Raw genomic sequence first — 15,914 nt, 5'->3', positions numbered from 1 at the left:
TTTGAAAGAACATGGGGATGTTTACCACAGACACTTAGACATACTTACTTTGTACAACCACCTGGTTGCTGGGCACAAGTATTTGCTGTCCATCAGAGGTCTGTGCGTACTGGAGAATTGTTGTGCCTTGCTGAGTACTGCCTGAATTTGTCATGGTTAGTGTCTGAAGTCCCTGTACTCCATCTGTGCCTGGGCTGGCCAGTTGTAAGGCTCCATTTGGGGCAATGGCAACTTTAACCAAAGAGAGAACATAGCTATTGTAAGGCTATACGATACACTAATTGCAAAGGACTGGTGAAAAAAAAAAAACCCAACCACTATATATTAAAACAGGTTTGAGTGCAGTTCCACCTGGTAACTGTTAACTAGTCTGAGCGAACTATATGTAAAAAATAAAATGGCATTTCTCTATAAAATTTTATAGTTCAGATGCACTAATCTGAAATTTAGTCTCAAACTGTAGATCAGTCAAAACACATTTTGGGCTCACTGGAGCACTGCGTGCTAACTGCTAATGTTGTCACAGCAGTTCTGGGCCATTAGGAGAGGGTACCAATGGCTAACTTTTAAAGGGAAAATCAGTAGAAGGAAACATTAACACAGTTTGTAACTTTTATTCAAAAGAAGCATTAAAAAGATTATAAGCTTAAAAATATTTGTGAGTAGATTAAATGTGCCTATGCCTACAGAAAAAATTTTAATAGGATAAAAGGCTACATAATGAAAATATAAATCTTCATACTTTGTTTCTGAGCTCTACTGTCTAGTGGTAACCACTATTAAAATGTACTAAATGTTATTAAGTGATAATTTAAAAAATGTAATCTATTCAAGTCCCTTCCTAGTGAACGTCACCAATAAGGTTGTTGTGAGAAAGAGGTCATATTACTATGTGCCTCACCACATTTTTCAATGAATTATACTTTTTTGTTTATTTTGAGAGAGAGACAGATAGAGCAGGGAAGGGGCAGAGGGAGAGAGAACCCCGTGCAGGCTCTATGCTGCCAGCGCAGAGCCCAATGCGGGGCTCGATCTCACAAACTGTGAGATCATGACCTGAGCCAGACACTTAACCGACTGAGCCACCCAGGCACCCCTCAATGAATTTTACTTATGTTTATGCTTTCCTCTCAAACCTTAAATGAACACCCATAAGATATGACCTAATGGAAAACATTTTAGCATTATGCAATCCCATGTAATAAATCCCCTTCAGAATCTAATGCCTCATCTCTGTGCCCTCTTATCAGCTTATAATGCATGTTATATTCTGGGTATCAGGAAGCCAAAACACACTTGTCTGGGTGTATGTTTTAATTGAAAATATTTTTTTAGGAGTATGTAATTATCCCTCATCCGCTGCCAAACAGCAAACATTCCACATAATTTAATGTATATGACTTTAATGACAGTTAAGTTTTAGATGCAGAGATTTGTTTTAAACTTAGATTAGCAATTGTTTTTAATTGTCTTCCCTCCAACACATATTATGTATATACATATATATTAACGTAAATATATAAACAAAACAAGAAGTCCTATTCTTGATTCCGATTTATTCTACTGGCTGCCCCACACTTGGGGCAACCATTTTCAACCCCAGACATCCTCTTCTGAATGATTTTCCATGTTCGTATAGACGGATACATTAATACACATCAAAATGTGTATGCACACACACACGTATAGAGATACACTTTTTTTTTTTTAAATGTTTTTATTTATTTCTAGGAGAGAGAGAGAGACACAGCGTGAGGAGGGGAGGGTCAGAGAGAGAGAGGGAGTCACAGACTGAAACAGGCTCCAGGCTCTGAGCTGGCAGTCAGCACAGAGCCCGACGCGGGGCTCGAACCCATGAACCGCGAGACCATGACCTAAGCGAAAGTCGGACGCTTAACCGACTAAGCCACCCAGGCGCCCCAACAGATGCACTTTTTAAATGTTTATTATTTTTGAGAGGGCCAGAGAGAGACAGAGCCTGAGTGGGGGAGGGGCAGAGAGAGAGGGAGACACAGAACTCGAAGCAGGCTCCAAGCTCTCAACTGTCAGCACAGAGCCTAATGGGGGGCTTGAATTTACAAGACTGTGAGATCATGACCTGAGCTGAAGTCGGATGCTTACTGACTGAGCCACCCAGGCACCCCTAGAGATACATCTTTTGATGTTAAATATACGTAATAAATAATACAGAACTGTTTCCATTTTTATAACCTATCTTCCTATTTTTGATTAACGTGTATTTTCTGGTTGAGTCTACTCTAAATCTACACTAATGCAGTAGCCATTAGCCACATGGCGCTACTTAACTGAAACAATGTAAGAAATTCAGTTCCTCAGTCTCACCAGCCACATCTCAAGTGCTCAACAGTCACACATGGCTTAGTGGCTACTGTACTGGACAATGCAAATATAGAACATTTTCATCAAGGAAGTTCTACTGGATCAAGCTGCCTTAAACACCACTTTGAACTGTACTTATTTCAATTATATATGAAATATTTGCCTAAGTTTCTATGTAGTTTTCATAATTCTGAACTTTGTCTTAAAATAATCTGCCCTATTAGTATGTCATAATTTTTAACGTGCTAATATGCTGCTTTCAGAAAAAAACTTCTTAGGGGCACCTGGGTGGATCAGACAGTTAAATGTCCAACTTTAGCTCATGTCATGAACTCACAGTTGGTGGTTTTGAGCCCCATTTTGGGCTTTGTGCTGACAGCTCAGAGCCTGGAGCCTGCTTCAGATTTGGTGTCTCCCTCTCTCTCTGTCCCTCTCCTGCTAGTGCTCTGCCTTGCTCTCAAATAAAAACATTAAAAAAGATTTTAAAAAGTTTTTTTGAAAGCAGTAATTAATGGATGTGTATGGTTAAAAAAAATCAGTTTTACTTAAAATGAAAGTAAACTTCTCAACGTTCTCTGATCTTTACTCCCAGGTTTCCTTCCTTGCAACCATTGTTCTCAGTTTTTGTGTGTCCTCATTGAGGTGTTTTTTATGTGTTCTTTAAATAATTTATTCATAACAAATTTCACTGAAGGCCTACTATGCGCCAGGCCTGCTAGGCCAAGAACCCAGCTGTGAACAAGACAGTTCTTTCCCTCAGGGAACTTATCTTTGAGAATTGATCATAAATAAACAGATGTATAATTATATGTAATCTGTAATTAAATATGTACTTTTTAACAATTTCATATAAATAAAAATGTAAGAAAGTTAGCTAAAGAGAACATATTTTACAGAGTGGTCTCTTTGAGAAGTGACACCTGAGCAGAGCAGAAGTGAGGACGTAAAAGCCATATGAGGCTCTGGGAGAAGAATATGCCAGGCAGTGGGGGTGACAAGCCCAAGTATCTTGAGGCAGAAACAAGCTTCATATATCGGAAAGACACCAACAAAGTCTGTGTTGCCAGAATGCCAGACAGTGGCAGAGAAGACTGGAGTTTGGAAAGGGAGGCCAGATATTGAATGTAGCTTAGCCTTATCAGACTTACTCTAGGGATGATGGAGAGTCACTGGAGGGTTTGGAGCCAAAGTGGTGTGATCTAATTGACATTTTAAATAAATCGCTTTGGCTGCGGTATGGAAAACAATGAGAGCAAGAATGGCAGCAAAATGACCAAGCAGATGCGCACTGCAGTGATTCAGATGGGAGTACGAGCCAGGGTCACGGTGGTGACTGGAGACGTGAGAGGTGGGGGGATGGGACACAGATTTTGGGGCAAGGGTCAATTAGACTTGAGGAACAGGAGTTAGAAACGGAAGGAGAAATCCTCTACAAATGGACAGCACAAAGAATTCCAGGGGGTGATGAAGTTACATCTTGACTATGGTGGTTAGACGACTCCATGCATCTGTCAGAACTCCAAAGTAAGCGCAGCACTTACAAGCTGCATGACTCTAAGGACATCATCTAAGCTCTCGAAGGCTCAGTTTCCTCATAAATTGGTAACTGCCTTCCTCACAAAGCTGTTGTAAGGAGTAAATGAGATAATGCTGAAAAAGTATTTTGCATGATTTTTGGCTCAAAATGGTAACCTTCAATTAATTATCCTCTCTACTGAAGCATGACAGTCTTCTCCACACCCCTTCTTTAGATTTTGTGTATCCGTCACATAAAAATGTATTCCTATACGTACTGTACTGTCCACTGCTGGTTTGATAGATGGGAGTTGGAACAGACATAGAAGTGACAGCAGAAACTCCAGGGTTTTCTCCGTCTCCTTTTCTGCCACGTGTATCTTCAGAAGATAGATCTTTCAAAATTTTTCTGTGAAAAATAAAACTGTTAATGCCGGTAAATAGCTTTATAAAAACAAACTGCCAAAACTTTTTCAATCTCAGGTTAAAAGTACAATAATCTAGATATCGAAACCGTTTTGTCAAGGAACCCTTTAGTTGAGCACAGACTACTGTAATGATGTACTGCAGGCGAGTCATGATTTAAAGTTTATGGCTCCCTGAAAAGAGACACTGAATACTCACACAGAGTGCCTTTTAATGTACAAGGCCCTTATAGAGGTAGGAAGTGTCTCTTTCCCCCAGAAGAGAGAGGACTCTGTTGTAAGGTATTTCATTAATTAACAAGAACAGTATTCATTTTCTAAATAGTGACCTTTATTTAAAAAGACCAAATTTGGGTCACCTGGGTGACTCAGTTGGTTGTGTCCCACTTTGGCTCAGGTCATGATCTCAAGATTCAGGAGTTCCAGCCCCATGTTGGCCTTGCACTGACAGCTCAGAGCCTGGAGCCTGCTTCAGATTCTGTATCTCTCTCTATCTCTGCCCCTCCCCCACTCATGCTCTCTTTCTTGCTCTCAAAAATAAAAAGACCAAATTTATTTTTCCAACCTTCAACTCTATAGTGAGAAGCCCACAGTTTTAAGAAACCAGTAAGAAATAAGAATACTACTATAAAAAGCACACGCTACCAGTGATAAACTGTTTATGATTTTTAATATTTTTAGGTAATCTCTCAACCACCCTGAGGCTCAAACTCATAACGCAGAGATCAAGAGTTGCATGCTCCACTGACTGAGCAGCAGGTGCCCCAATAAAATTGTTTAACAGGGAAAAAAAAAAAATTGTTTAACAGGAAGTAAATATAATCCCACAGGTATTCCTCAGACTTGGTAAAATGGGGCTTATAACAAGGAATATGGGAATAGAAAAAGATTCTTTTAATGAAAGGAAAGAACTTCCAAAACACAATCGGGGGTGGAACAACAATTAAGCATTATTTCTTTCTAGAAGAAAAAGAAAAAAGGAATCTTAAGAATTCTATGTTCATTGTAAAAACAAAAAAGAGTCACAAAGGGGGAAAACAACCTTATCATTGAAAAGGATCTTATTTGTTATCTATGCCAACCATCCAGCCTATGCAGGAATGCCCTGGCATTCCTAACAGCCTCTATTTCCAGGAATAAGTCATCTACAACCTCCAAATAGCAAACCATTCAATCATTAAGCCCTTTCTTACTTAGACCAAAAGCTGGTTCTACCCAGTGAAAATTAAGCTTCAATTAAAGAAATTAATGCTATTAGCTATGGGCTTTTGGAGATGTACCTTATTAGGTTGAGGAGCTCCCCGCCCCCCTTTTTAAGTTTATTTATTTGAGAGAGTGTGCATGCACACGAGCAAAGAAGGGTCAGAGAAAGAATCCCAAACAGACTCCATGCTCAGCACGGAGCCTGTTGCAGGGCTCCATCCCATGAACTGAGACATCGTGATCTGAGCCAAAATCAAGAAACATTCAACTGACTGAGCTACCCAGGCACCCCCGAAAATCTCCCATCTATTTGTTTGATGAGCATTTTATCAAATGGATTTGTTTAAAAAAATGCTTTTTCTTGTGTCTGCTGATGTAATCATATATTTTTTGTTTTTATTCTATAAATATGAACAAAATTGATTTCCAGACGTTAAGCCAATTGTGCATTCCTGGTATAAATCCTATTTGTTCATCATGTATAACACCTTTTATATGTCACTGGATTTAGTTTGCTAAAGCTCATATTCTGCTAGGGATCTCTGTTTATATTCATTTATATTGGCTTAGAGTTTTATAATCTCTTAATTAATGAGTTGAAGCCATGTCTTAATTATTGTTGTCACTTGATCTACCAATTATTTGCTGTTTTTAAAAAAATTTTTTTTCAATTTATTTTTGAGAGAAGAGTAAGCAGGGGAGGGGCAGAGAAGGGGAAAATAGAGGATGTGAAGCACAGCTTCACATGTGCTGACAGCAGGGTGTCTGATGTGGGGCTCAAACTCACAAACCGTGAAATCATGACCTGAGCCACAGTCAGATGTTTAACCAACTGAGCCACATAGGAGCCTTGCTTTCTGTTTTAAAAAAAGACTTCTGGGCATGCCTGGCTAGCTCAGTTGATAGAGCATGAAACTTTTTTTTTTTTTTTAACCTTTATTTATTTTTGAGAGACAGAGACAGTATGTGAGCAGGGGAGGGGCAGAGAGAGAGGGAGACACAAATCTGAAGCAGGCTCCAGGCTCCAAGCTGTCAGCATAGAGCCTGATGCAGAGCTTGAACCCATAAACTGTGAAATTATGACCTGAGCCACCCAGGTGCCCCAGAACATGCAACTCTTGATCCTCAGGGTCAGGAGTTCAAGCCCCATACTGGGCATAGAGCTTACTTAAAAAAAAAAAAAAAAAAAAAAAAAAAAAAAAAAAATCAAAAGTCTTATGTATTCTTTTGGGTTATTTGAAGAGTTTTCAGAACTCCATTTTAATTTACCATATGTTTGACTAAATCTCTTCATATAATTTAGTAATTGCTCTAAGGGGCTATAATATAGAGACCTCAGCTACTTAGAATCACTGTTTTACCATGTCAAGTGAACCTTAGAAACCTTACCTCCAGAATGAGTCTCTTTATCTCTGCCCTTATGTTCGTCTGCATACACTAAAAGCCCCAGACAATGCCATATTTTCTTGTCAACCAAACATATTTTAAAGAATTCAATCGGAGAAAAGTTCATTATTCTTGCCCAGATCTTGCTGTTGCTGTTTCTTCATTCTTAAATTTCCAGGCTTTTGTCTGTCTTAAGAGCGTTCTTAGCAGTTACTTTAGAGCAAGTATGCTGTCAATGACTGCTCTTAGTTTTCCTTCATCTGAGAATATTTATTTCACCTCCTACTCCTGAGGGATATTTTCACTAGACAGAGAATTCTAAACTGACAATGCTTTTCTTTCAGCAATTTAAATATGTACTTCTCTTTGGGGCACCTGGGTGGCTCAGTTGGTTAAAGCGCTTGACTCTTGGTTTCAGTTCAGGTCATGATCTCCTGGTTTCTGGGTTCCAGCCCCTCAGGCTCTGTGCTGCAGTGTGGAGCCTGCTTAGGATTCCCTCTCTCTCTCCCTTTCTCTCTGCTCTTCCCCTAATTGCGTGTGCGCACGTGTGCTCTCTCTCTCTAAAAATAAACAAACTTAAAAAAAATGTATTTCATTTCCTTCTAGCCTTCTTGTTTTTGATCAGAAATCTGTAGTGATTCACACTGTTCCCTTTTAAGTAACGTGTGATTTTTCTCTGTGCACAAGATTTTTGTTTTTAGTTTTTACCAGTTTAATTATGACCTGTCTGGGGAGGGGTTTGTGTTTATATATATGGCTTAGTGTTTGCTGAGTTTTTCGAATCTGTGGGTTTCACCAAATTTGGAAACATTCCAAATATCTTTAAATATTTTTTTCGGCAACATACTTTTCCTAAGACTCGAATGACACAAATGTTAAAACCTTTGGTATTGTCTCCCAAGTCTCTGAAAATTAGTGAATTTTTCTCTATTGTTCAGATTGGATAATCTCCAATGAACTATCTTTGAAGCTATCTCCTTATCTTTATTTTCCTATTCAACCCATCCAGTGAGGTTTTATTTCTAAAATTTTTATTTGGATCTCTTTTTATAGCTTCTACTTTTTGCTAGGAGTTTGTCTTTCTATTCATTTTGAGAGAATTCACACTTGTTAGAATATTTTAATAGCAGCTCCTTTAAGTTTCTGTCACAGAATTCCAACATCTGTGTCATCTAGGTGACAGCATCTCCACTGACAGTCTTCCGGTGCCGAGTTAAGATTCTTCTGGGTTCTTTATATGCCAATTTGGGACATTTTCAATATTATGATATCAGACTCTGGATCTTGTGTAAATCCTATGGAGGAATTTTTATATATTCTTGTTTTAGCAGACTATCAACCTAGTTGTGCCAGGCCACAGATTCTGACCAGCATTCAGTGGACTCTGGTTCCAATGTCATTTCAGTTTTCAAAGCCTTTGCAGGGTTACTCAGATCTAGTCCATATGTACACCCTGTAATTACTACTTAGTCTGGGACTTGAGCCATGGTCTGTCCTATGTGTAGTTCAGTTCCCGTAGTCTATATATGCTAGCAAAGCCCATTTTTATTACTTATTTGCTAAAAATTTATGAGTAGGTGCTGAATTTTATCAAATGCTTTTCCTGCATTTATTGAGTTGATTATATATTATATGTATGGATTCTCACTTATGGTGGTTTATTTCCTTGTATGTTTATGATTTTTCACACTGAACTCATATTTGGTTGATCCTAATTTGGTGTAACATAGAAAGCTTAATGTGGGAAGCTTCCTTTCAGATGTTCTAGCTTCCTGCAGGGATCCCGGCTTAATACAGAAATCTCAGGTTCAGAGTCCCTTCCTGCAGCAGACCTAAAGCAATGAGTGTACTTTGGTTTTCATGCTTGCTTCAGCTTCCAGCTCATGTATTTGTACGGTTTAAAAGAAAACCACAGACCCAAAATGGCATCACTTAGGCTGAGTCCCGAAACCAGGGCTTAATACCTAATCTATAAACCTCCCCAAGAAATGTAGTCTTTAGTCAGTCAGAACTTTTCTTCGGATCAGTGCCAATGAGTGCCACACAGACCCTCTCCTTCCCCCAGAGGAGGCTGAGGTCATCTGCATCAAAAGAACCACTGCTCTTCCCACTAAGAAAAAGACACCCTGCTGGAACAATCCTTTTCTTTTGCTAAAATCTTCTTGCCCCATCTTCCTTCCTTTAAAAAGCTTCCATTTTGTACAGCTCCTTTGAGCTCCCCTCTACTTGCTAGATACAATCTGCCCTATTCAGGAATTATTTAATAAAGCCAGTGAGACCTTCAAATTTACACAGCTGAATTCTGTTTAACAGATTTGGTGGCTTCCGGATCAGAAACGAACTTCTGGCAGTATCTGGGGACAATGAAAAACACAGGCACAGAGCCCTGCAAAACCCTTCAGAGTTCACCGTCTTTCTCCCTGTTGCCGAGGGCCATTGGTAAGTCCCTCTCAGTTTTAGCTCTGCGCTTTTTGCATTCAAACTACAGATCTGACTTTCCAAAAAAGTCTAGTCAGGCTGGACTGATAGGAGGTTCTAAGGAACCACCAGCCCTTAGCCCTTGGTTCAGCCCACGCTTCCACCCTGGAATTCTTTCCTAGTTCCAGTCTGCAGTCCCCATTTACTGGAGCATGCTGGTTTAATCTTGTTCATTTCCCTGAATGGAGTCTGTTGGTTTAGTTCACTTTGGGAATTGCTGGTAGTACACAAAGGCTTCTCTTAACCACTCTGCAGTGACAGGTTTTGGTTACTGGTGGTGTGTTGAGGGGCACATATTTGTCTTGTTTTATGTAAATAAAGGTTATTGCTAGTGGAGATTTCAGAAACCAAAAAGCCACAAAAATTAGTGGGCCCAGGTCAAATCGCTTAAGAGCTGTTAGAGTACTCACCACCTAACTTAAGACTCTCAACGTTAGTATAAGCTGGTCCTGTTCTTTGGCCAGCTTAGATTGATACTAGGTCACCCATCTAGTGACATCCAGAAAACTTCCCTGCAGTGAAGCACACTGTAAAACAACTCATAAATCCCACCCAGGGCAAGACCCTTTTAGGTATTAGTTTGGCTCTGAGAAACCCAAAGGCCTAATTAAAACAAATGGGATCCTTTAGATCTAGAGTTAGTGTGCCACCTTCCAGCACACCTGCTTATTTTATGTTTAAGAACTATAGTCCTGGAAGTTAGATACCTAGCAAAATAATTTTTTCTTTTTTCACTAAAACAAAGTGGAATTACAATGGCTGGTATGAGGAATACTGAATTAGACAAGTTCATTCAAGAAGTCCACTTGAAAGCAAGGGTTACCTATTTTAATTAGCAAAAAGAGGCATCCAAAAGATTTCAAAATTCCAAAATAGTTTCATTAAAAACTCATGGCAAATAGCTAATGAAAAAGAGAAAAAGTATCTAAAACAAGACTAGAAGACTGATAGAACTCCTGCCACTCTCTTCTGTCCTTTGAGTATTCATCCTAGCGAGCTTCTGTCCGAACTGCTTTTCCACTCTGAAAAGGCAGTGACCTTTTGAAATACGACCGACCGGCTTGGGGCTCCTGGCGATCCTCTTCAGGGATCTCTCATTCCTTGCTCTCAGGCTGAACTGAGGGCTATAGTAAAAGAATTTCTTAAACTAAGGAGGACCCTCAAGAGTTTTTATAAATAGATTATCTCCTGAGCTGAATTGAGAGAAGAGAAATGAAAATTCATGTTGTCCCTTCCTTTCCAAATCCAGACCCAGTGGATAATAATGATCCTTTCTTTCCTGGGAATAACTATTTCCTTTTTGCTTCCTGTTACCTCCTAAGAATATGGCTTGGCTTTCTGCCTGCCTGGGACATGAGGCTATCTGTTCTTTCTTTGTATATGTTTGGGAGTAACTCCAGATTTTCTTCTTCTTCTGTTTTTAAAGTAGGCTTCATGCCCAGTGCAGAACGCAATGCAGGCTTGAACTCACAATCCTGAGATCGAGACCTGAGCTGATATAGTCAGATGCTTAACCAACTGAGCCACCCAGGCACCTCAACTCTAGATCTTCTTAAGATAGTACCTTTCACTCCTTCTTTGAGGAGACATCTTGAGTCCATAAGGTTGCCAGAAATATTTACTGTTTGTCCCGGCTGAAACCTAACAAGATATATATATATATTTTAATGTTTTACTTATTTCTAAGAGAGAGAGAACATGAGCAGGGGAGGGTCAGAAAGAGAAGGAGACACAGAATCCAAAACAGGCTCCAGGCTCTGAGCTAGCTGTCCGCACAGAGCCTGATGCGGGGCTCGAACCCATGAACTGTGAGATCATGACCTGAGCCGAAGTCGGATGCTTAACAGACTGAGTCACCCAGGCGCCCCCTTAACAAGATATCTGAGAGGGCTTGATAACTCTATAATCAGAAATTTGACCAAATTGGAAGCTGATACTGAGAGCCTGACAGAAATTTTTTGTGAAGACCTTCTTCCCTAAGCTAAATGTACTCGGTGGGAAAGAAGACATTCTTTTTTTTTTTTTTTTTTTTTTTTTTTACAAATAGTTTATTGTCAAATTAGTTTCCACATAACACTCAGTGCTCATCCCCAAAGTGCCCTCCTCCATGCCCATCCCCCCCTCCCCCCCACATCCATCAGTCCTCAGTTTTTGTCAGCATTCAAGAGTCTCTCATGGTTTGCCTCTCTCCCTTTCCCCGACCATTTCCGCCCTTCTTCTCCCCCTTGTTCCTCCGTCAAGTTCCTCCTAATCCTCCTATACGTGCAAACATATGATATTTGTCCTTCTCTGCCTGACTTATTTCGCTCAGCATAACACCCTCAAGGTCCATCCATGTTGCTACACATGGCCAGATTTCATTGTTTCTCATTGCCATGTAGTATTCCATGGTATAGATAAACCACATCTTCTTGATCCATTCATCTGTTGATGGACACTTAGGCTCTTTCCATGTTTTAGCTATTGTGGAGAGTGCTGCTATGAACATTGGGGTACATGTGCTCCTATGCCTCAGCATTTCTGTATCCCTTGGGTAAATTCCTAGCAGTGCTATTGCTGGGTCATAGGGGAGTTCTATTGTTAGTTTCCTGAGGAACCTCCACACTGTTTTCCAGAGGGGCTGTACCAGTTTACATTCCCACCAACAGTGTAGGAGGGTGCCCGTTTCTCCACATCCTCGCCAGCATCTAGAGTTCTCTGATTTGCTCATTTTAGCCACTCTGACTGGCGTGAGGTGGTATCTCAGTGTGGTTTTGATTTGTATTTCCCTGATGAGGAGGGATGCTGAGCATCGTTTCATGTGTCTGTTGGCCATCTGGATGTCCTCTTTGGAGAAGTGTCTGTTCATGTCTTCTGCCCATTTCTTCACTGGGTTGTTTGTTTTTCGGGCGTGTAGTTTGGTGAGTTCCTTATAGATTCTGGATATTAACCCTTTATCTGATATGTCATTTGCAACTATCTTTTCCCATTCCGTTGGTTGCCTATTAATTTTCTGGGTTGTTTCCTTGGCTGTGCAGAAGCTTTTAATCTTGATGAGGTCCCAACAGTTTATTTTTGCTCTTGATTCCCTTGCTTTTGGGGATGTGTCAAGTAAGAAGTTGCTGCGGTGGAGGTCAAGGAGGTTGTTTCCTGCTTTCTCCTCTAGGGTGTTGATAGTTTCCTGTCTCACGTTCAGGTCCTTTATCCATTTTGAGTTGATTTTTGTGCATGGTGTGAGAAAATGATCTAGTTTCATTCTTCTGCATGTTGCTGTCCAGTTCTCCCAACACCATCTGTTAAAAAGGCTGTCTTTTTTCCATTGGATATTCTTTCCTGCTTTGTCAAAGATCAGTTGGCTGTATACTTTTGGGTCCACTTCTGAGTTCTCAATTCTGTTCCATTGGTCTATGTGTCTGTTTTTGTGCCAATACCATACTGTCTTGAGGATGACAGCTTTGTAGTAGAGGCTGAAGTCTGGGATGGTGATACCTCCCGTTTTGGTTTTATTTTTCAGTATTACTTTGGCTATTCGGGGTCTTTTGTGGTTCCATACAAATTTTTGGATAGTTTGTTCTAGTTTTGAGAAGTATGCTGGTGCAATTTTGATTGGAATTGCATTGAATGTGTAGAGTGCTTTGGGTAGTAATGACATCTTAACTATATTTATTCTTCCTATCCATGAGCATGGAATGTTTTTCCATTTCCTTGTGTCTTCTTCCATTTCCTTCATAAGTTTTCTATAGTTTTTATCATACAGATCTCTTGTATCCTTGGTTAGGTTTATTCCGAGGTAGTTTATGGTTTTTTGTGCAATTGTGAATGGGATCCGTTTCTTGATTTCTCGGAAAAAAGACATTCTAAGTGGATGGGTATCAGTCCTTTGGTGTCCTTTAGTCAACTACCCAATTCTTTGAGGAATTAAAAAGAGCTGTCCTTGTTTTAAGAATCTAGTATTTACAGGACAAGAGACATGGTTCCAAGAACAATTCAAAGACCACTAATGTCCAAAACTCCCCTATTTATCTCAAAAGGCTTATAACTGGGGGGCCTGGGTGGCTCAGTCGGTTAAGCATCCAACTTTGGCTCAGATCATAATCTCATGGCTCATGAGGCTCTGTGCTCTTCACCTCAGATGCTGCTATGGATCCCGTGTCTCCCTGTCTCTCTCTCTCCCCTTCCCTTGTTCCTGCTCTCTCTCTCTCTCTAATATAGAATAAAGTAAAGTAAAATAAAACAAAATGTAAATGGGGGAGACTGGGTGGCTCAGGTGGTTAAGCCACCGGCTCTTGATTTCAATTCCAGTCATGGCCTCATGTTTTGGATCAAGCCCTGCACTGACAGTGCAGAGTCTGCTTGAGATTCTCTCACAAAATAAACAACAAAAGATGATAAAATGTTTGGGGCACCTGACTGGCTCAGTCGGTAGAGATGCAAGGTTTTCTTTCCTCTCTCTCTCAAAATAAACTTAAAAAAAAAAATAGCAAATTTAATGGAGGCAATTTTTATCAAGAAACAACAAAAGGGGGAAAGGCCATTTAGAACCTGACTTGCCCAGGGGTGCCTGGCTGGCTCAGCCGGAAGAGCATATTATTCTTGATTTCAGGGTCGTGAGTTGTGCCTCATGTGTGGTATAGAGAGTACTTAATAAAAAGAATAAAAACTTAAAAAAAAAAAAAAAGAATTCGACTTGTCAAGGATAAATCCAAATCTGAAGGGTCTTCTCCACAAGTCTTTGAAAAAGCTTTAGCCATTCAAACAGATAACCTTACCTTATTCCATCTACCAAAACAAAACAAAACAAAGAACCCAAACTCAGACCTAACTTTTATAACTAGTTATTTTTTGTACCTATTTCATGGTAATAATTTTAAAACCGAAGCTATAAGGTCTCTGCAGTCTGTATGTTCACGTGTGTCTATATAGATGTGTTGTAGTTATGTGGTATTTTCTACCTCTGGATGGTATTGCTTAAGTTAATTTGTAAGAGAGCTCTACTTAATTGGTTTAAAGGCAAGCATTTGTAAGGACTGGGCATTCTGAAACTCTCAGAAACTAACACAAATGTTTTCCAATTCAGAGATCTGAAGAAATATTTGACATGAAATCTAGTTTAAGATTGATGGCTTAATTAAAGCAGACATGTCTTTAGAGTTACCAACATTAAATAGAAAACTTTTATTCTACATAAGTTCATGTTATCTCTTACCTGGTCAACAAAAAAAAATAATAGCTTAGGATAATGGCTGACTTTGTCTAATGTTGAAAGAAGTTTCAGTACATAATAATCTACACGTAATTATTAAAAACAAAAGTCTATTAATGAATTTTTCAATGACATTATGTCTTGTTTTCCCCAAATTGGAGGCAAGGGGTGGCAGTAATCTAAAACTTTAAGGTTTTACTGAGTTAGATTAAATGATTTAGCTAACACTAAACTCATTAAATACCTAAATCATTTCCAAATAAGACAAAATGCTGCAACATTAATAACCCTTCTTATTACAGAAAACGTAAAAGATATTTAGATATGTTAATGCTATATCGGGCAATTTTAAAAGACTTGCAAATTTTAACAATGCTTTAGTTTTCAGTAGAAATTCAGGCTTCTAAGGGGTAAGAATTCTAATTATTATATGTAATGAAAGCTAATAAGAAAACATCTCCATGTGCCAGGAAAGATTTTTTTTTTTAAGGGGCATGAGAAATATACTTTTTTTTTTTGTTCTAAAATGAGGATGGTTGTCTTTGAGGAAAAACAGGACAAATCAGAATGTAGAAAAAACAAAAAAAACTGCTGTAGTAAGTTTGTGGCAGAGGAATCCAGCTGATTAAGATTAAAATAAAATTATTTTTAAAAATGAGTTTAATATCAGAAGTAAGCTGGTACAAAATGAGAATTTGGTTTTCTATTAAAACAACAAAGTTCTCTTGGACTTTGTTCTGATTTTGGTAATACTGTGGAAAACTCCTTTAAGTTTCATAATGATCTGTGATCCTGTTTAAGGCAAGTGCCTTAGACCTATATTTGATGCTTTTGATGAACGTCCCAAAATTAAGTTCTATTTTTTTTAAGGTTTTATTTTTAAGGAATCTCTGTATCTAACCCAGGGCTTGAAATGGTGACCCTATGGAGCCAGCTACACCCAAAATTAAGTTCTAAACAAAGTCTTTTTGACTTAGAATATCCCAAAGGATTTGTTATGCTTATTTGATATTTGACAATGCTTCCCATGTAGTTTACATATGTAATTCTAAGCCTTCTTTATATTGTGTTTGGAAGACCATGGCATGTGTGGATAAGTTGATTTTGCTTCCACAAAAATGGCCCCTATATGCCAGACTTCTGCTGTCATGATGTCCTTACAACATGGCAAAAGCCTGCTCCAAGAAGGGCCTCTGGGTTCTTTCTCACGTTCTGGCAAGTTTCATTTTTTGGCTTCTACATTTCTTCACCCACCATGGTATGTTTAAGAGGACTCCAGTTGTAAATAAACATTGGTGGGGAGACTTCTGTAAGATTGAAAAAACATCTTACCATCAATGTCTAACCTGTCAAGTCCATAATCCTGGAAAAACTTTTTGTTCCCA

General features: G+C 39.1%; 1 protein-coding gene across 8 annotated transcripts in view; it reads right to left on the bottom strand.

The window, feature by feature from the left end:
• ATF1 (activating transcription factor 1) overlaps positions 1-15,914 on the bottom strand; it is a 78,013-nt gene that overhangs the window by 8,242 nt on the left and 53,857 nt on the right. For 7 of the 8 annotated variants that reach the window (XM_039241367.1, XM_039241366.1, XM_039241371.1 and 4 more), the window contains 2 exons: positions 4,134-4,264; positions 49-231 (listed from right to left, as the gene is read on the bottom strand). In XM_039241367.1, coding sequence (XP_039097298.1) covers positions 49-231; positions 4,134-4,264 — 314 coding nt within the window. The remainder of the gene's footprint in view (positions 1-48; positions 232-4,133; positions 4,265-15,914) is intronic. The other variant, XM_039241372.1, reaches the window with a different exon arrangement.

This window comes from Hyaena hyaena, unplaced genomic scaffold, assembly GCF_003009895.1.
Source record: "Hyaena hyaena isolate Hyena2069 unplaced genomic scaffold, ASM300989v1 scaffold_192, whole genome shotgun sequence".
NCBI classification, from domain to species: domain Eukaryota; kingdom Metazoa; phylum Chordata; class Mammalia; order Carnivora; family Hyaenidae; genus Hyaena; species Hyaena hyaena.
The sequence above is the reverse complement of the archived record's forward strand: the minus strand, read 5'-3'. Positions and strand labels throughout refer to the sequence as shown.